General features: G+C 44.0%; 1 protein-coding gene and 1 long non-coding RNA gene across 2 annotated transcripts in view; both read left to right on the top strand.

Annotated features, from left to right (window-relative positions):
- Positions 1 to 23: 23 nt before the first annotated feature.
- LOC117816873 lies at positions 24 to 825 on the top strand. Its single transcript, XR_004632042.1, has 3 exons — positions 24 to 279; positions 393 to 449; positions 537 to 825. It is a non-coding gene; the product is annotated as an uncharacterized LOC117816873 (long non-coding RNA).
- Positions 826 to 9613: 8788 nt separating this feature from the next.
- LOC117817792 (transcription factor COE3-like) overlaps positions 9614 to 20471 on the top strand; it is a 46429-nt gene continuing 35571 nt past the window's right edge. The window contains exon 1 of the mRNA XM_034690553.1: positions 9614 to 10124. Coding sequence (XP_034546444.1) covers positions 9991 to 10124 — 134 coding nt within the window. The 5' untranslated portion in view covers positions 9614 to 9990. The remainder of the gene's footprint in view (positions 10125 to 20471) is intronic.

Below are 20471 nucleotides of genomic sequence, written 5' to 3'. Positions count from 1 at the left end.
TCACTTCCTGTTTCCCACAATGCACTGCACTTTTGTTTTGAGGGGGGAACTCAGCCAAAGTTTCCATTAACCTCCTCTCAGTCCTGACGTCACAGCATGGAGGTAAAGGTAGAAACTCCTCCATCAGACAGACTGAGCAGAGAGGTGGCTCCACCGTGTGGCGCTGCGTGGTACTGCAGTTATATCCTCCTGACTTTGAGCCTTCACACTGAGAGAATGCTGGAAGCCAATTTTTGTATATTTGTTCTTGTTTTTGAAGGCTGGCTTTTTGCAGTGCAGGTGAGTCCAGTCCAGCTGATTAACCTGCAGACAGGTGTGCAGCTCCACAGACACTGAGCACACACACACACACACACCATGGATGATTGAGTGAAATACTGTCATGTTTCCAGGAGGAAGAACCGGAGCTGAAGCCCTCCATCACTCCCAGACATCACTGAAGCTCTCAGGTACTCACCACCTTTCATTCCTCTCTCTTCAAAGCTGCTTCTTCTCTGAACTCACTCTCACACTGAGCTTTAAATCCTGTTGATCAGCTGATGTTTGATCCTCCTGGTTAATGTGACGGCTGTGATGCGCCTCATCGTCCACTAGATGGAGCTCTTCAGCTTCAGATGAAGGTCTGATCTGCAGAAGTCTTTCCTCTGAGTGAAAACAGAAGAGTTCCCTGTGCTGACATCTTTCATCTAATGTGTTAAAGTAATGTGGAAGCTCTCATGAGGAGGACGGTGTTGGCTTCTGTTTCAGATGGAGAGAGTCAGTGGTGTGAAGGCTGCATGCTGCTCAGGAGGACTTTATCTGTGACATGATGTTTGTGTTGTTAGTGTGCAGCCTGAAAGTGTTCCTTCCTTTCACTATTTTAAATGAACGACAGAGTGACCCCTCCATCTGATTTAAGAAATGCCTCCCTTTCATCACATCTGAACTTTTATATCATTTTAAAAAACATTTTTAAATCAGCAACATGTTTCAGAATCTGTTTAGAAATCTGGACACAGCTCTGATTGGTTGGTGCCTCCTTTGAGGAAACATGTGCTGATGTATGAATCCTCTGTATCACTGATTTTAATGGTATTATTGTTATGATGAACAGATTTCAGCCCTGGTATTGTGGTAGAGTCAGAGTTCTTTGGAGTTTGTGGCGTGTTTGTGTTTCAGGATGGGAGCACTTTGAGGATCTGCAGGAGTGTTCGAGGTGTGAGGGGTTAAACTCAGATCAGATGGGTGAAGTGGGGTCGTGACCCCTCAGCAGGAAGTCTGCACTGATCCTCTGAGCCGAGACTCGACATGAGAGAGACAGAGGCTGTATTCGAAACGGCCTGCTACCTACTACCTACTAATGTAGTAGGCAGCAGGTATTGCCTGCTACATACTGTGTTTGAATTTAGTCTGTAGTCTGTCTGTTCTGTTGGATCTGTGTTGCAGTACGCTGGGTCAGACGTCACTGGATTTCCTGTTTCGGAAAGCGGAAGTAAACAACGTTGAAGCTGATAGAGAAACTACTTCTTTAGAATTCACTTGTGATTTGAAAAGTTAGGAAGTGGTTTATATGGAAATTAAGAACCTTCACAGCACCCAGAAACAGAGTTCCTCCCATCAAGAAAGAAGAGGAAAGAAAAAGCTGAACGAGCGCTGTGCATTGTGGGAAACAGGACGTGAGGCAGACTGGTCTGACGCATACTGTGGCTGTTTCTGAAACCTCCTCCTATCCTAGCAGTACGTACTGATGTGGTCTAAATTCAGTCTGTAGTAAGTGAACAAGAGTAAAATCTGCAGTATGATAAACTCCCAGGATGTCTGCTGATTCAGGAACATTTCACAGTCTGCATCAGACCAGTCTGCCTCACGTCCTGTTTCCCACAATGCACAGCGCTCGTTCAGCTTTTTCTTTTTCCTTCTTTCTTGACGGAGGAAATCCATTTTTGGATGCTGTGGAAGTTATTGAATTCCATATAAACCACTTCCTGACTTTTTTTAAAGTTATATTTTTTGGCCTTTTTGCCTTTATTATATAGGACAGCTGAAGAGAGACAGGAAATGTGGGGAGTAGAGAGCGGGGGAAGACATGCAGGAAATGTTCGACCGGCCGGGAATCAAACCGGTGACACCTGCGACGAGGACTGTAGCCTCTGTACGTGGTGCACTTGGACCGCTAGGCCAGCAGCGCCCCTGCTTCCTCACTTTTTAAATCACAAGTGATGCTAAAGAAGCAGTTTCTCTATCAGCTTGGTCGTTGTTTACTTCCGCTTTCCGAAACCGGAAATCCAGTGATGTCTGACCCAGCGTACTGCAACACAGATCCAACAGAACAGACAGACTACAGACTAAATTCAAACACAGTATGTAGTAACCAATGTAAAGCTATGTAGTCTGTAGTCTGACTGTTCTGTTGGATCTGGTCCTAAAGATATCTCCAGCTGAATTTAAAAGCTGATGGCTGAATAAGAGCCGCTGAGTGTTCGACTATCAAAACAGCCGTTACCTGCAGGCCTACTTTAGATCAGCTGATGGTGAGATATCTGACCCCGGATGGTGCAGGTGAAATGTTTGAGTCTAATGTCAGATAAAGGAGACGCTGTTTGTTTTACTTTTGGTGTGTTTAGTTTTTGTGTGCATGTAAAACTCTTTGCATGATAAATCTCTGCATGTCTTTGATTCGGACTTGCAGCCGGCTCAGATTAAATTGCATACATGAATGTCCTCTAAGGGCGTCGTACCTCCGCGTCATCACACTGATCACTCCTTTTTCTTCTTCTTGTTTGAGCCTTAAAGGTGACATATTCTGCTCTTTTTCATCAACATATATTGGTCTAAGAGGTCCCCAAAACATGTCTTTAAAGTTTATTGCTCATAAAAACACTTTGAAATCAGATTTTGGTCTGCCTGTAAACCCCTCTTTTGCAGCCCTGCTCAGAACAGGCTGTTTTCTCTCTGACCACGCCCCCTCAGGAAGTGGGTGTGTCCTCGGCTGTCCAGCACGTTGATCTAATGTTTACATGTTGGCTGAATATACACGGCTGCTCACAGACCCGCGTTACTTCAACCCTCTGAATCTGATCCAGAATCTGATCCTGACGGAGAGGCGCCTGCAGCAGGACCTTTCTGAACCATTGGTCACAGATTTAGTGTTTCTTGTTGTTTTATTTGTCAGCATGTCGACGTGTGTCTTGGTACACAGCTACCAACATGTAGCTGCGTTCAGGACCAGCTGGAACTCTGTTTAAAGATGGAAACAGAGAGTTACAGTCGTCTCAACAGGAGCACACAAAAGGACGAAGGACCGTCTCAAAGTTGACATCTAAAGGATCTGATTCTGGAGAGTCTCCTTCGCTGCATGAAACACGTCATCACATCACATTTCTCTTTCCCTCCTCTCTTCTTCATCACTTCTTCCTCTAACCACAGACGGGATCTAACGGAAACACACCTGCTTCATCGTTTCATTTTCTGCCTTCTTCTTCAGAAGTGTCTCCTCCATCCATCTCTCTGCTCTGCAGCGGCGGCTGTCGTCCACTGAGTGGCGCCCTGCTCCTGCAGAGCGCGCCGGCTGTCTGCAGCTGTTAGCGGGAGGATTTATCTGCAGCAGCAGTCAAACAGAACAAAGTGCCATCTGTGTTTTCACGCTCCGCAGAGCCTCCTCTTCATCAGCGGGCCGCAAATTAATAAAGTCATCCAGGAAAAAAGAGGAGTGTGAAATTAAGAACAGGTTAATCTGGATTAAGAGGTCAGGTGTTCACAGATAATCCTGCTCTGTGTTTTATGCTCCGCATGGTTCTCAGATTATTAAAACGCTCCTCTAAATCAGAGTCAAGAAAACACTTTTATTCCTTTACTGACTCTACAAGTCCTCCAGGACGCTCCACCAGTCTTTGGGGGTCCACTGTGGACTCCAGGAGAACTCCAGGACGCTGCACCAGTCTTTAGGGTTCCACTGCGGCTCCAGGAGAACTCCAGGACGCTCCACCAGTCTTGAGGGGTCCACTGTGGACTCCAGGAGAACTCCAGGATGCTCCACCAGTCTTTAGGGGTCCACTGCGAGCTCCAGGAGAACTCCAGGACGCTCCACCAGTCTTGAGGGTTCCACTGTGGCTCCAGGAGAACTCCAGGATGCTCCACCAGTCTTTAGGGGTCCACTGCGAGCTCCAGGAGAACTCCAGGATGCTCCACCAGTCTTTAGGGTTCCACTGCGAGCTCCAGGACGCTCCACGAGTCTTTAGGGTTCCACTGCGGCTCCAGGAGAACTCCAGGACGCTCCACCAGTCTTTAGGGTTCCACTGCGAGCTCCAGGAGAACTCCAGGACGCTCCACCAGTCTTTAGGGTTCCACTGCGAGCTCCAGGACGCTCCACGAGTCTTTAGGGTTCCACTGCGAGCTCCAGGACACTCCAGGAGTCTTTAAGGTTCCACTGCGAGCTCTAGGAGAACTCCAGACAGCTCCAGGTCTAAAGGCCTTGAGAGGAAGTCCTGGACCTTTTGTAAAGTTTTTGAAGAGAATTTGAATCTTGCTGAATTTGTTCTCTTCAGTTCTTCCTCCGCTCCAGGACCAGGTCCTGTGTGTTCAAGGAGCACTCAAAGCATTTCCAGGTGTTGTTTGGTGAATTTTGAAAAGGGTTCAAGGTCTTAAGAAGACTCTGGAGGTCCTCGGAGAGGTGTTTGTATTATTTAAAGAGTTTCAGAGGGTCTAGAGGAGGCTCTCTCTGTGTGTTCAGGGATTACAGAGCGGTGCAGGACCGGTCTAGATTCAAGGGTTTTCCAGGCACCTTAAAAGGGATTTAAGATGATCTAGTTCAGGATCTCTTTAAAAAGAGGTTTTTTAAGAGGCATCAGAGATTCTGAAAACGCTCTCTGAGACATCTGGGTTCTGGGGTAGATTTCATGAGCCTCGGAGGATTTCCAGGGAGGTCTTAAAGGATTTCCAGGTGTTTCCTGCAGGGTGGCGTGTTTCAAGGACTTTCTACGAGACTTTCTACGAGAGGTTCTGAAAGAAACAGAGATGGAGAAAGATTCACAGCTCCGAGGTGTATCCAAGGATCCTGAAGAGGGTTCCAGGGGCTGCCTTGAGGTCTTAAAGGGTTCCCAGGTGTCTCCTACAGGGTGGTCAGTTTAGCTCCAGGACTTTAAAGGGTGTCGGGAAATCTCGACGGAAGGTTCTGGTCCTTTCAAGGTGAGCGAGGAAAGATCCACAGAGCTCTGAGGTGTCACTGAGGATCCTTAGGAGGATTCAAGGGGCTGCCTTGAGGTCTTAAAGGATTTCCAGGGTGTTTGGTTTTTTTTGAAAGGGGGGCGGTTTAAGGATGTTTAAAAGAACCGGGAGATCTCAGACCTCACGTGGGGGCTTATTTCAGTGAGTGCTCGAGATTTCAAGGGTGGGCTGGAGAGTCCCAGGATGACTCCAGGTTGTTCCAGGAGTTTTGACGGGCGTGATGGAGAGTTTTTAAGGATTCTCCAGGAGGCCAGGTGCTCTCACAGCGGCAGATTTTAATCCCAAAATTAGAAACTCAAAGTGCTTTAAGAGGGACATGTTAAAGGTGACATATCATGCAAAATATTCTTTTTAATGGTTCTCTCCCTGAAATCTGTGTCCCTGTCTACAAACCCCCTGAAAAGTAAAAGACCCTGTTCTGATTTCTCCACCTTTCTGTAAATGTGTGCTGAAACCAGCCGTTTCAGTTTTCAGTGTTTTTCATACGTCACAACGCCATCCGGTCTGTAACAGGAAGTCAGAGCTCGGAGCTTGTTCAGCCCATAGACTGTATAAAATACAACTCAACCCCTCCTCCGTTTTTCATCCCCTGCACACATGTGTGCTAACAAGGAGCTTAGGAGGGAGGCATGCTAGTTGTAGGCTGTCTTAATAAACACAAAGGTCGCTTTGACTCCCCACGTCTGCAGATTTGAAGATCTAGTGGATGATTTTTAGTTTTCATGGATAAGTGCTAGCGCTAGTTAGCATAGCCACATAGCTACATGTTGGTAGCTGTGTACCAAGACACACGTCGACATGCTGACAAATAAAACAACAAGAAACACTAAATCTGTGACCAATGGTTCAGAAAGGTCCTGCTGCAGGCGCCTCTCCGTCAGGATCAGATTCTGGATCAGATTCAGAGGGTTGAAGTAACGCGGGTCTGTGAGCAGCCGTGTATATTCAGCCAACATGTAAACATTAGATCAACGTGCTGGACAGCCGAGGCCACACCCACTTCCTGAGGGGGCGTGGTCAGAGAGAAAACAGACTGTTCTGAGCAGGACTGAAAAAGAGGGTTTTTCAGGCAGACCAGAATCTGATTTCAAAGTGTTTTTATGAGCAATAAACTTTAAAGACATGTTTTGGGGACCTCTTAGACCAATATATGTTGATGAAAAAGAGCAGAATATGTCACCTTTAAAGGAGTTTAAGGATGAAAGGATTCCAAGTTCCAGGTCCTGGTCCAGGATTTATTTAAAGACCAAAACCTAAAATCACAAAATATAAAAAAAGAGTATGAGGAGAAATAAAAGAGATGAAATAAAATATCAGAAACAGAAATGTGAAAATATGGAGCTGATAATTATTCAAAGACTTTAAATGATATTTGTATATTTGTATATTCTATATTTATTTATGAGATGAATTTTAACACCAGCAGGAAGTGATTCTGTCTTCTTAAGGAGTGTTTTAACTCGCTTAGTTTTATGATAAGAATAAAAAAACATGAAATAATATTCATAATAATAAAATGAGTTCTCATTAGAGGAGCGCGGAGCCTGTTGCCGTCTGGTTTCTAATCCGGACCCTCTTCATCTTCCTCCTCTTCCTCTTCATCTTCCTCCTCTTCCTCTTCATCTCCAACATGTTTGCAGCGTCTCATTGACTTTTTCTCTCCGAGCGCGCAGATATTTTTCCAGGCTTTCCAGACGTTTCTGTGTCCCTGGAGGAAGGCGGCGGGCTAAAGGAGGATAAATATTTAATCAGAGCTGCGCGAGAGTTTGGGCTTAATTAGAGGAATTCAGCTCGTGCCACGAAATCCAACAGAAATGACACCCCCCCAAAAAACATCAAATAAATCGATTTAATGTATTATTATTATTATTATTATTATTATTATTATTATTATTATTATTATTATGGATCGTCTGAGGCCTTCCCGCGCCTTTTTAATCCAAAGTCTAAATGTAAAGGCTCATATTCCGCATCAGTGTGAAATAAAACACTTGCACTAAAACACATCTTATTAGCGGCTCTCCCTCCTGCAGTGTGTGTCTGAACGTGTGTGTGTGTGTGTGTGTGAGCGCCATATGTCCGTGCGTAAAAAAGTGCAAATTGGTGCCAAATTTACGCGCCTCCGTGTCAGTCAGCCTGAACGCGGGATGACAGAGGAGATTATTCCACATGAAACCAGTTAATCCCCCCCCACACCCCACCCCAAATCTGCAGAAGTCTGTGAGGTTGGAGGAAGTGAATACAGATCTGTCTGATCGGGTTCAGTATTACAGTCTCGTACCCGGAGCGGGGCCTGAGCGCGCAGGAAGGTTTGGATGAGTCCGTGTGCTGCAGCAGCCTGAGGATCAGAGGAGTCAGAGTCTGCAGCAGTGACAGGATGTGCTGAGTGAGGGAGCAGAGTCACCTCGGAGTCATTCTTTATTTCATTTATTAGCCAGAGTTAGCTATAAGCTCATTTTCATCTGTGGTCCCTGGGCAGGAAGATGGAAACAAATGTACAATACAAATGATAAAAAAAAACATGCAAGCATTTAATATAATACACACAGTCCATCACTAATAACAACACATTTAAAATTACATTTCATCGTCTCTAATTTGATGCATTCAGATGATCACATAATTGTTTTTCCTTGAGCCATAATTTCAGTGTGCTTTTAAAAACACTGAGGCTTGTACAGTCTTTAAGGTGGGTAGGAGTTGAGTTCCATTTTCCTGCTGCTTTAAACATGTCTGAATACCCCCCCCCCCCCCCCCCCCTCCTGATTAATCTGTTCAGATCAAATGTTTAGAAAGAGTCCATCATCATGTGTTCACACCTCCATCAGTCAGATCTGCTCCTCTCATTAACTCTTCCTGGTTTCATCCACTTTAAAGCTGCTGTGAGGAACTTTGGATTTATAGCAATTTTGGAGCCCCCTTGTGGACAAAGTGATACCTCTTATCACTTGTTCTGTACATGCAAAAGTAGTGTCTTCTAACAGCCAGATTTATCACTCAATGTCTACGTTTACATGAAGCTTTTAATTCCTCTTTAATTCAGAATAAAAATTAAATCCTCTTTAAAAAGATTTAAAATGACCTTGTAAATAATTCAGAATGAAAATGATCATTCTGAATTAAACTTCAATCTGAAGTAAGTGTCTGCTTTATTCTGATTTTAAATCTGAATTGAATAATTCCTCCATCATGTATACGTTCATTCCGCTTTAAATTAACTCCGGTCGTTCTAAGCATGCTCGTTCTCTTGTCCTGTCGCCATGACGCACATATTCCAAGATGGCCGCCCGAAGCAAGCGTTGGACTCGAGCCGAGACTCTTTATTTAATAGGAGCCTTAGAAGAAATGGATATCATGAACAGAGTGGATGGACGGAAGCATCAACATGTGGACCTTCTTAAAGCTGTAGCGTCTAATTGTCCTTATTGTGTGGTCTTCATGTTGTAACTGAAAATAAAAGAAGCAGGAACTGGAGTCTGTTTTCTTCAGGTAGATGTAAATACGTCACGCTCGCCCCTGTCCAATCAGAACCCTTCCCAACCCCCAGACCTTAAGAGGAATAAAGACCATTAAACATGTTTTCATGTAAACATCAATTCAGAATTACTATTTCCATGTAAACGAAGGAGAATACTTTAATTCAGAATTAAAAATCATCATGTAACTGTGGCCAATGTGATTATTTGCCATGAAAACAGCAGAAAAAGGATGTTTCTAAAGTCATATGTCATCATGTGGTCTGACACCTACCCCCTCTGAGTGGTTTAAGGCATTACAAATGACAACAGAGAAGGTATCAGTGTTGTTGTTTATGGTTTTGTTTGCTTTAGAAGGTCATAAAGAGGCATCAGTGTTGGTTTCAGTCTGTTTCTCAGCTGGTGAAAAACTCCTCACAGTGCCTTTAACTCAACTTCAACCACAGCGTCACTTTTTGCAGCCGAGCACGCGGAAACCCTTATAAGGAGCTCCTTGCTGACGCAACGTGTCCTCTAGACCAATCAGGCGCGAGAGGTGTGACCAATATCCAAATGGCTCTCCCATATTTGGTGCTGTCCCCGCCCCCTCCAGGTCCACGCCGGTCCCACGGGAGCTCCCGAGCCTCGGACCCCGGGAGAAGGAGCTCTCCTGCGGGACAGAGGAGCCATAAAGAGGAGCCGGGGAGGGAGGGAGGGAGGGGGATGAGATTTCTCTCTGCCCAATCCCCCTGTTCCCCCGGGAGCAGCAGCCTTCCTCGCTCCGTCCCTCCCTCTTGTTTGCTAATCATTTCATTTTACTCCTTTTTGAAGCGCTCGCGTGTTTTTTTATCCCACTTTTCATTTCTCCACAATCCACGGCGGCTCGCCTCCCTCTGATCCCCGGCTCTCCGCGCGTCAGGCTCTCTCTGGATCCTGGTCCTGCAGTCTCTCTCTCTCTGGATCCTGGTCCTGCAGTCTCGCTCTCTCTGGATCCTGGTCCTGCAGTCTCTCTCTCTGGATCCTGGTCCTCCTCTCTCCGCCCTCTTCTAACTGAAGCCCGGGCAGCTGCGCGTCGGGGCTGGGATCTAAAACAACCCAGAGGGATCCCGGGCTCTTCTCTGGATCAGGACCCGGTACTTTGGGGAAGCTCGCTCTGTGTGTCCCTCCTCCCCTCCTCCTCGTCCTCCTCCTCCTCCTCCTCTTCATCGCTCCTCTTTTCTCCACCTTAATCCAGGTGGTCCTTTGGCTTTTTGGAGTGGCTGCTACAGGGAGGATTACTCTTCTTCTTCTTTCTTGTTTCTGGTGAAGACGAAGCTCCCAGAAGGACACTTTGATGTTCTCCATCCAGGACAGCCTCCCCAGGGGGGCCCTGACCATGAAGGAGGAGCCGCTCCCCACCGGCATGACCCCGGTCCGCTCCTGGATGCAGGGCGCAGGGATTTTGGACGCGAACACAGCGGCCCAGAGGTAAAACATATATCCCCGAAACACTCCAAGTTTGTGCCAAGCGGCTGATTAATGCCACAGTCAGAAACTCCAGCGTGGAGGTGAAAGTCCTGCTCGGGTTCTGGGTCCTGCAGGATCCCGGTTTTTGAAGAGAGGGAGAGTCTCAGCCTGTCAAAGCGTTCAAAAGCTGCAGAGACTCAAAGAGCAGGACGAACAGCTTCAGTTGAGTCCTTTAGAAGATGAATGTAAACTCAGGGATCCTGCAGGAGGATGTTCAAATAAGAAAAGGACTCAAACATGGAGACAAACTTTCTCCCCGCGCTGCCTCACAGCAGATTTCCTTTTTCTCAGTTTAAACTTTAAAACGTTCAGAAATCAAAGTCAAAAATCAGAACAATTTAAATTACACTTCCCCATGGAGGAGAGATCACTTCTTAAATTTAGATCAGTGGAGGTTTCCTCCTCTCTGACTGGAACCAGCAGCTTCATGTGGAGCGCGGAGCGGCAGCATCTCTCCCCGGCTCCCTGCGCCTCTCCGCCGGGTTCAGGCTCCGCAGCTGCCCGCTCAGAGAGCCGGTCCTCTCCCTGACTCTGTTCATCCGGATAGATCCAGAATAATTCAAGATCAGACAGGAGATCATTATGAGAATAAACTGTTATTATAAAATTAAACTACACTCATATTTTCAGTGCAAAGATTCTGAATTTATCAAAGTGTGTCTGAGTTATATTTAATTTATGAAGCAGGAAAATAAAGTGTAAATTAAAGAGGGTTCAATCAGAGAGGGGGAAATAAAGAAGCCTCCGTGTTAAACCCACGCAGCTCGGACACCCTGATTTTATATTTTAATTCAATTCCACAAATTAAAATACTTCATTTCAAAATTAAATCTCTCCAAGAAAGTCCTGAAATCTGCAAAACTGTCACAGAAACTAAATCCACAGAGTCAGGGAAATCAGGAGAAGTTTAAAGGGAATGAATCTGAGAGAGAGAGACTGAGACTGAGAGGAGGTTATATCCTCCCGACGAGCTGAATATGGAGCTTCAGAGAGTTTGAATGTCGAGATTATAAATGTGAAGTTTAAAGAGACTAAATGTTAAATTTTAAATTGTTTAAATTTGGAGTTTTACAGAGAGTAAATGTGAGATTTTATAAAGTTTAAATGTTGAGTCTTGAATTTAGAGCTTTAAATATTTTAAAGAGTTTAAATGTGAAGCTTCAAAGAGAGTAAATGTGACATTTTATAGAGTTTAAATTTAAAGTTTTAGAGTTTAAATTTGGAGCTTTCAATAGTTTAAATTTGATGTTTTAGAGTTTAAATGTGAAGTTTAAAGAGAGTAAATGTGACATTTTAAATCGTTTAAATTTTGAGTTTTAAAGAGTTTGAAGAGAATAAATGTGAAGTTTTAGAGTTTAAATTTGGAGCTTTAAATAGTTATAATGTGAAGCTTCAAAGAGTTTAAATTTGAAGTCTTAGAGTTTGAATTTGGAGCTTTAAATAGTTTAAATTTGGAGTTTTAAAGAGTTTAAATGTGAAGCTTCAAAGAGAGTAAATGTTAAGTTTTAGTGTTTAAATGTGAAGCTTTTAGAGTTTAAATTTGGAGCTTTAAATAGTTCAAATTTGGTGTTTTAGAGTTTAAATGTGAAGTTTAAAGAGAGTCAATGTGAAATTTCAAAGAGTTTAAATGTGAAGCTTTAAAGGTTACATTTGGAGTCTTAGAGTTTGAATTTTGAGCTTTAAAGAGTTTAAATGGAAAGCTTTAAATAGAGTAAATGTGACATTTTATAGAGTTTAAATGCAAAGCTTTAGAGTTTAAATTTGGAGTTTTAAAGAGTTTAAATTTGGAGTTTAAAGAGAGTAAAATGTGAAATTACAAAGAGTTTAAATGCAAAGCTTTAGAGTTTAAATTTGGAGCTTTAAAGAGTTTAAATGGAAAGCTTTAAATAGAGTAAATGTGACATTTTATAGAGTTTAAATGCAAAGTTTTAGAGTTTAAATATGGAGTTTTAAAGAGTTTAAATTTTGAGTTTAAAGAGAGTAAAATGTGAAATTACAAAGAGTTTAAATGCAAAGCTTTAGAGTTTAAATTTGGAGTTTTAAAGAGTTTAAAGAGTTTAAATGTAAAGCTTTAGAGAGTCTTAATGTGACATTTTATAGAGTTTAAATTTGGAGCTTTAAAGAGAGTCTAAATGTGACTGAGCTGAAATAAATCAATGCGTTAGAAAGCACCTGAAGGCAGCAGCAGCTGGAGCTCTGGCCGTGAACACACCTTCCCGTTTATTTAAACCTGCAGTTTGTTTCATTTCACAGATTTCAGATTCAATTCTTCTTTTCAAGTCATTTAAAAAATCTGCAGCAAAATTCAGACTAACAGCCGAGAGAACAATTTTAATTTGATTTAATTTAACATCCTTTATTGTGTTAAACATGAAGCCCTTCGCCTGTCTCACATCAGAACACCTTCAGACCTGAAGTTAAACCTCACCTTAATGTGAGCTCAGCCACAGATCAGATTTATAAAGCTTTAGGTACAAAATAATCCCTTCAGAGGATATTCAACGTCTTCAACGGATTCAGATTTGAGAGTCTGACGTTTTAATTCTAAGAGGACTCCGTTAATGATGCTGCTTTCAAATAAACACAAGTTCTCCTCCTCTCATGGATTCCAACTCAGATTTAAAAGCACAATGAGTGACTTTAATATGATAAAGTCACACTGAGTTTATTCCTGCTGCACAAAACCTCCAACCTGAGAGAGAGGGAGGGAGGGAGGGGATTCAAATCTGAAAACAAACAGAGGAACCAACGAGACGTTAAAAACAGCTGAGAGTGAAACGGATGTCAGACGGAGCCGTGCGTTACAGAAACAGGAAACAAAGTGGTGTCTCTGTTTTACGCGGACACATGAACCCCTCTCCGTCCCCGTCAGGAGGTCTGAAGGGTTCAGACGAGACGGGGGACGAGGACGAGGCCGCGCAGAGATGGAGACAGATTTTACAGATTTGTTTTGTCGTGTGATTTTAAAGCTGCATTCAGAGGAAGCAAACACAGAGCGTCTCAGATTACTGTGTGTGTGTGAGTGTGTGTGTGTGTGTGTGTGTGTGTGTGAGAGAGAGAGAGAGAGCATCAGTCTGTACTCCGGTCAGGACGATGAATCTGCAGAATGAAACCTTTAGATGATGAAGAGTAAAAATGACAGAGGAGGAAGAGGAGAGCAGCGTGAACACTCTGACTTCATGATTTCTTTTATTCTGAGGATCTTTAAAAAAAGGAAGGAGTCGATAATCTGAGTTTATTTCTCCTCAGAGGAAACGCTCACATGTGATTCATCAGCTGTGTTGATTTCTAGTGTTTAGACCTTAAAGGGAATTATTTGTGGCTGAAACACGAGCTCTCAAACGTTTGTTCACAGGTGTGTGAGCGACCTCAAACCTGTAGCTTTGTAAAATAATCTGACGGCTCACAGATTATCTAAAGATCTCATTTAAGCTGCAGAATTTGGTGCTTTACTCTCTCATGTTTCACTTCACCTGAGAGAGCAAACGCTGGACTAAGACCTGGACCCAGAGTGGTCTGACAAATCTACTTGAACACAAACATCAGGAGGGGAGATGTCAGAACCCGTCCTCACACTTTAAGAGTCTGCAGGCTCGTCAGGGATTATAATCTCTGACGTCCTGAAAACAAGGGAGGACCAGTCTTTATCGCCATCGTGCAACACGGACCGAACCGTGAGGCAGTTTAAGAAAGGAGGTAAAAACAGATGCAGAGTGAAACACGCGTGAAGGTGTGTGACGTCCAGAGATCTGAGATCATCAGAGATCAGGAGCAGAGACAGGATCTGAGCCTGACGGAGACGTGCATGAGGGGTTAAAACTTCTGATGTCTCAGATTAGATGTGTCTGCTGTTGGTCCAGATTACTCAGATGACCTTCTTCTTCTTCTTCTTCTTCTTCTTCTTCTTCTTCTTCTTCTTCTTCTTCTTCTTCTTCTTCTTCTTCTTCTTCTTCTTCTTCTTCTTCTTCTTCTTCTTCTTCTTCTTCTTCTTCTCAAAGTGTGACACCTACATCCTGATCATATTTACTAAATTTGAAAATAAGAGAGCAGAAGTTTCTGAGTCGTGTTTCTGTCGGTGTGACGTGTGGATGTTTTGTTTCTGGAGGAAGAAGCTGCACACACAGGCAGAGTGTGTGTCTGTGCTTCATGCAGGTGTGTGTGTGTGTGTGTGTGTGTGTCTGCACTGGGTTGTGTGTAAAGATGTTTGTTGACTGCAGATCTTCGTCCAGAGGTTGATGTGTAAGAATCAGGACTGTAGTTATCTTCAGCTGTGTTTGATCGTCATCCTTTCAAACCTGGAATAAACATGAATCTAAATTATTATTATTATTATTATTATTATTATTTTAACCTTTATTTAACCAGGTGACTTAATTGAGAACCAATTCTCATTTGCAATAACGACCTGGGCGAGAAGGCAACACAGGAGGCATGACAATAAATAAAAGAGGACACACAGAGAGACCTAGAGACAGAACAATACAATACAGAAATATGACAGCAGTGAACACACACACACACACACACACACACACACACACACACACAAACACACATGCACAGATTATTATTTCTGAAATCACTCCGGATTATTTATTTCATTTTATAATCATTAAATGAAATCATGGTGCGGGACGCCGTTCAGGACGTTTGTTTCTGCAGCGCTGCATGAAAGACAGAAATTAAAACATCAATATGCAAAAAATGCAAACTTTGAAGGAAGCGCTCGAAGCGCAGAGACGAAGCTCTCCAGGTTTTTAAACGTACGCCTCTTTTGTTTTTCAACCCCGAGAGTTTGTTCTTGAAGCGCTCGGATGATTTCTCCTCCGCCGCGTCGACGTTTCTTTATCTTTCTCAAACGGAGAGCGAGCCGAGCTCCAGGTCTCACCTGAGACTTTAACTGCTGCTCTGCTGCAGGTGTGCTGGAGGTCAGAGGTCAGGGCACACACACACACACACACACACACTAACACACACACAGCCTGCTTCAGAACAGCTGTGTTCGAGTGCATAACAAACTTTATCTTTATTGAACATGCAGTCAAATTTCATGAAGAGGAAAATCAGTTTTTCCTGGAACCTGAACGCACCGCTGAGAGAGTAGAAGAAACAGAAACATGTTCATAAATCAAAAACTGATCCGAGTGTGAGTGAGGCGAGATCACCTTTAATATAAGCGTCCTGAACTCAGCTGAGTCCAGACTGAAGAGGAGGGCAGCGCACCTGAACGCCTCTTTTTCTCAGTCGAGTCTAAACTTCAGGGACGGTTCGTAAATCTGAGACGCAGAGACGATACGTTTTATAGAAGAACAAGAACGTCCTGTAAATTTAAATGTCCTTAAACGTCTTCTGCTGCAGGACATCAAACCCAGACTCTAAAGTTTTGGACCTCCAGGATGGAGAGAATCCTGGAGCTCTGCAGACACACACACATGCATGAGAGTTTAGGTTTTATAAAGAGCTCTGCAGAGACACACACATGCATGAGAGTTTAGGTTTTATAAAGAGCTCTGCAGAGACACACACACATGAATGAGAGTTTAGGTTTTATAAAGAGCTCTGCAGAGACACACACACATGCATGAGAGTTTAGGTTTTATAAAGAGCTCTGCAGAGACAGAGAGGTGAGGACCCCCCCCCCCCCCCCCCCTTCCTGCAAAACAAAACAAAATGCAAAGAAAGAAAACGATGAGAGAAGGAGAGAGGGAGGAGGGAGAGCTTCAGAGCTGCAGGACGAAGAGACGAGAAGCTCCGAGTGATTCTAGGAAACAGAGAGAACATGAAACACCCGAGGATGGGGCGCCGTGATTCTATAAAACTCCAAACCACCGTCGTTAAAATAAAAGAACCTGGAGTGTAAAGTTTAAAAGAGGCAGTGTGAGAATGTTGGAGGTTCAGGTGGAGTCAGACGCTCCTCAGCTGTTTGCAGGAAACTGGAGCAGAGGAAGAGTTTCAAAACTAACCACGGCGTCTGAAACTCAAACCCACTGCACTTTGTTTGTTTGTTTACTGAACCTGAAGAACCTCTGTGAGAGTGTCAGGGTGTCCCGCCCGAGTCAGGCGGCAGCACGCTCCATCAGATCTTCAGATTTAAAGAATCAGATTTAAAATCGTCTCCGCTGTGTTTCCACGTGGAATCAGATTATTTTATTGAGGACCTGAAAGAGAAAATAAAACGACTGAACTGACGATGAAGCCACAACAGAGAAACTAAACTCAGTACTTCTGTCACAGAATCCTCCCTCGCCTCTCTCTGCTGCACGTCCAGAAATATTCACAGAACAACTCAACGTGTGCACGCGTGTGTCAGAGTGTTAAAAATACAACATCTCTGCAGGTCTTTGAACGCAACAAGGTGCAAACTTTAAAGCTCATCATTCACCTGGAGCTGATGTCACGCCGCCTCTTCTCCTCAGATATGATTTCATAAATCTGAGACCTGACGTGTCCGTAAATAAACCTCATGTAGACGGGACATGGTCTGCAGCGGCTGAAGACTTTGTTTAAGGAAAGCCAGTGGATTATTTGGACTCTATTAGAGGCTCTGTGTGTGTGTGTGTGTGTGTGTGTGGGTGTGTGTGTGTGTGTTGAACAGATTTCCCTCTCCTGGTCTGCAGAGAGAGAAAAAGTGGAAGTGAGAATAGTGATCAGAGTGAGTGATCCTGCCCTCCACGCCCTATCTTTGTCCTGTGGGGGTTAAAGGGAGGCTGTGTGTGGTGTAGGGGGGGTGAGAGGGGGTGAGAGGGGTGAGAGGGGGTTATTAAGCACAGGTTCCCAGGCTCGGAGGGGGAGGCGGGGGAGTCCAGGTAGAGTCTGGAGGAGGTGAATAATCGTCGACCGGGGGATTCCCCACCTCGGCGTCATTCGTCATCGGCTCAATCATTCGGTGTTCCCCGGTGGCAGGAGGGAGGGAGGGAGGGAGGGAGGGTGAGGAAGGGGGAGACGGGTCTGTGGAGTCTGGCAGTGATGGATGTGAGCGCGGAGAGACTTTTTATCAGAGAGCCGTAACTCATGGAGACGGTCAGCTGAGGCCTCCGCCGATCACTCTCTGTTTTTATCTCCCTCGTTCCTCCGTCTCACTCGTCCACCCGCAGAGGAGAAGAGCTTTTTCTCCTGTACATGAATTCATCAACACCCTCCCCCCATCCTCCCCCCCATCCTCCCCCCATCCTCCCCCCATCCTCCCCCCATCCTCCCTTTATCCCTGTCTTTACATAAATACACTTAAACTCACAGCTTCTCAGGCATCCTCACCTTCCTCCTCCTCCTCCTCCTCCTCCTCCTTGTTATCGTCGTCACCGTGGCGTTGGAAGTGAAGTCGACTCGTGTAAATAAACCGTCGACACTCTCTCTCGGCTCCCTCTTCCTCCTCGCGGCCTCTGCTGAACGTCTGCGGCCGCTCGGTTAATCAGAAGCAGCGACGCATCGAGAAAAAGCTGCAAACAATTAACCCCGAGCCGAGTCGGAGAGAGGCGCAGGTGACCACAGTAATGAGCCGTGTGTGTGTGTGTGTGTGTGTGTGTGTGTGTGTGTGTGTGTGTGTGTGTGTGTGTGACAGGCAGCGTGCGGGTAAAGGATGTGTTCTGCAGGAAACAGCTGAGTAGAGGAAACATGCAGCTGCAGCAGAGAGCAGAGGGGTGAAATATTAAAACATCACAACAAAACCTCAAAAATAAATCTGAGGAGAGCGCGGAGCCAAAAGAGACACAGAAAACATGTGGGAACTCAGATTTACTGGGCCTTGAATGCACCACAGGGACCAGGGTTTGATGAATTAATGAGGGGAGTGCTGCGTTCAGGGTACGGACAGCTTTCTACACACAACTCCATTTAATAAATCTGCGTGTGTTCCACTTCATGAAGACAATGAGAGATTTATTTCATTCTCAGAGTGGTGAAAAGACTCAGATTTACAGGGCCCTGAATGCACCACACACATATTTGACATCCTTCATTTGAAGCTTCACCTGCAGCTCAACGTCACACTGCATGGAGATAAAAACTGCTTCCTTTCTTTCATTTTTTAAACTCAATCTGTCAGAACGAGCAGACTGAGAGTAAGCAGGTTTCAATCCTGCACCAGAGAAACTCGGATTTACAGAACCATGAATGCACCACAGGGACCAGAGCTGCATGGTGGAAAAAAGGAGCGCAGACGTGACAGTTTAATGCACACATTATATTTCATTTGACATCTTTTATTAAAGATTAACACTTAAAAATAATCGTCTTACATTCAGGAGTCAGATGAACACCAAACCTCTGAGATGAATCTGCATTTTAAAACTTAACGCAGACGTTAACTGTTTTCTTTTTGTGGATTTTAAATGTTTTAGAAAGCAAAATCTTTTGGACCCGTGGTGCATTCAGGGCCGGTACATCTGAGTTTTTCTAATCCAGGAATGAAACTGCTGACAGTCAGAGACTCTCCAGAGTGTGAGGAACTGAAGATTTATGCACCAAATTCAATTTCAACATTTTTGAATTTTTAAATTTTGTACAAATTTCACAAAATTAAAAAAAAACACCTGCAGAGGAATTCAACACGCTGACATTTTTAATTCCTCCGTCGTTGTAACCCGTCCGTCTTTATTTAATAATCTGGGGAATTAAAAATAATCCAAATATGAAACCAGGTGCAAATAAAACCTTCAGATGTATCGCTCCCTGAATGCATCACAGAGCCAGAGTTTTATTTTGAAATAGAAAAACAGAAACTTCAGACATGCACTGCGTCTCAATGCGGCAAAATGCAATCATCATTATAGTGTCTGAAAATAATTACTGAACCCTGAATGCATCACGGCAGAGTAAAAAAGGACAGCAAATTATATTTATCTATTTTCAAACCTGCAGATAAATGTTTGACTTCTTTTCTTTTCTGCGTTTGCTGGAGAAGCATCACCGTCCGAGAGTCTGACAGTCTGAGAGTCTGAGAGTCTGAGAGTCTGTCGGCGAGTAACATTCCTAGGAACTCAGATTTGCAGAGCCCTGAATGCACCGCGGGGACCAGAGTGTGGAGGCCGACCGGGAAAAGAAAAACACGGAAGACTTTCATGTAAAAAAAGAAACTCCAGTTTTCTGTCGTAACCCAAACTTCACATTCACTCAGCATGAAGAGATAAAAACAACTGGTGCAAACAGAACATTCAGATTTACGGCACCCTGAATGCATCACGAGCTTCATAAAGAGCTTTAATATTTGTATTATTAAAACACAAATTTCAGACTTCACCTCGAAGGAGACATAAATTTGGATCTTTGCGTCGATGTTTTAAAAAAGCAAAGTGTCTTAATGTTAAGAACGTTTTAATACTGGACTCGAACGCTCAGATTTACTGTGCCCTGAATGCACCGCGGGGACCAGAGTTTCATTCACTAACGGGACACAAAGCGGAAAAGTTTCCTACTTTAAAAAAAATAAATCCTGAATCTTCTTCAGACGTTTGAGTCTGACTGCAAGGAGGTTAGAGGAGCTCAGATTGGGGAGCTGGTGGTCTAGCGGTCTAAGCGCCCCACATACAGAGGCCACAGTCCTCGTCGCAGGGGTCGCCGGTTTCGATTCCCGACCGGTCTACCATTTCCTGCATGTCTTCCCCCGCTCTCTACTCCCCTCATTTCCTGTCCCTCTTCAGCTGTCCTATAAAATAAAGGCAAAAAGGCCAAAAATATATCTTAAAAAAAAAAGAAAAGCTCAGATTTACAGAACCATGAATGCACCACGAAGACAAAGCATGATGGGAAAAAGTCTCTGCACAAAATCTGACATTTAAACTTCTTATTGAAAGATGAACTCCTGCAGAGGAACTTCTTCAACTTCCTTTTTTAAAAATTGAACGTCGTCATCGGTCGAGCATCTGAAGTTGTCATTTTACATCGTCTAGGTCAAATCAGAGTCTCAGATTTCCTGCAGCCTGAATGCACCACAGAGACCAGAGCGGGATGATTTCACTGGAAACAAAAAGGTTTAAATGTCTCTGCATTAAAGTTTAATCTGCTGAATTCTTTCAATCGTTTTTTCCTTCGTCCGGATTCAACAAAATAAAAAAATAAACAGGATGCACGGATAACTTCAATTTGACATCTTTAAAAAACATTTTTAAAGCTTCACTTTGACGACATCAGACGTGCAGGACCGTGAATGGATGTCTCCTCTCAGCTGTGTAGTGTTTTAGAAGTGGAGCAGTTTTGTGCTTTTATTTTGAAGTCGTCGTTGAAGCTGAAGAAAGACAGGAACAGTTTCACGTTGCTTTCACGGAGCACTTTCAAACATCGAACACGACAAAGAAGGTTGTAATTAGCACACAC

This window comes from Notolabrus celidotus, chromosome 8, assembly GCF_009762535.1.
Source record: "Notolabrus celidotus isolate fNotCel1 chromosome 8, fNotCel1.pri, whole genome shotgun sequence".
Lineage (NCBI taxonomy): Eukaryota > Metazoa > Chordata > Actinopteri > Labriformes > Labridae > Notolabrus > Notolabrus celidotus.
Note: the sequence above shows the minus strand (reverse complement) of the source record. Positions and strands in the feature narration are given on the sequence as shown.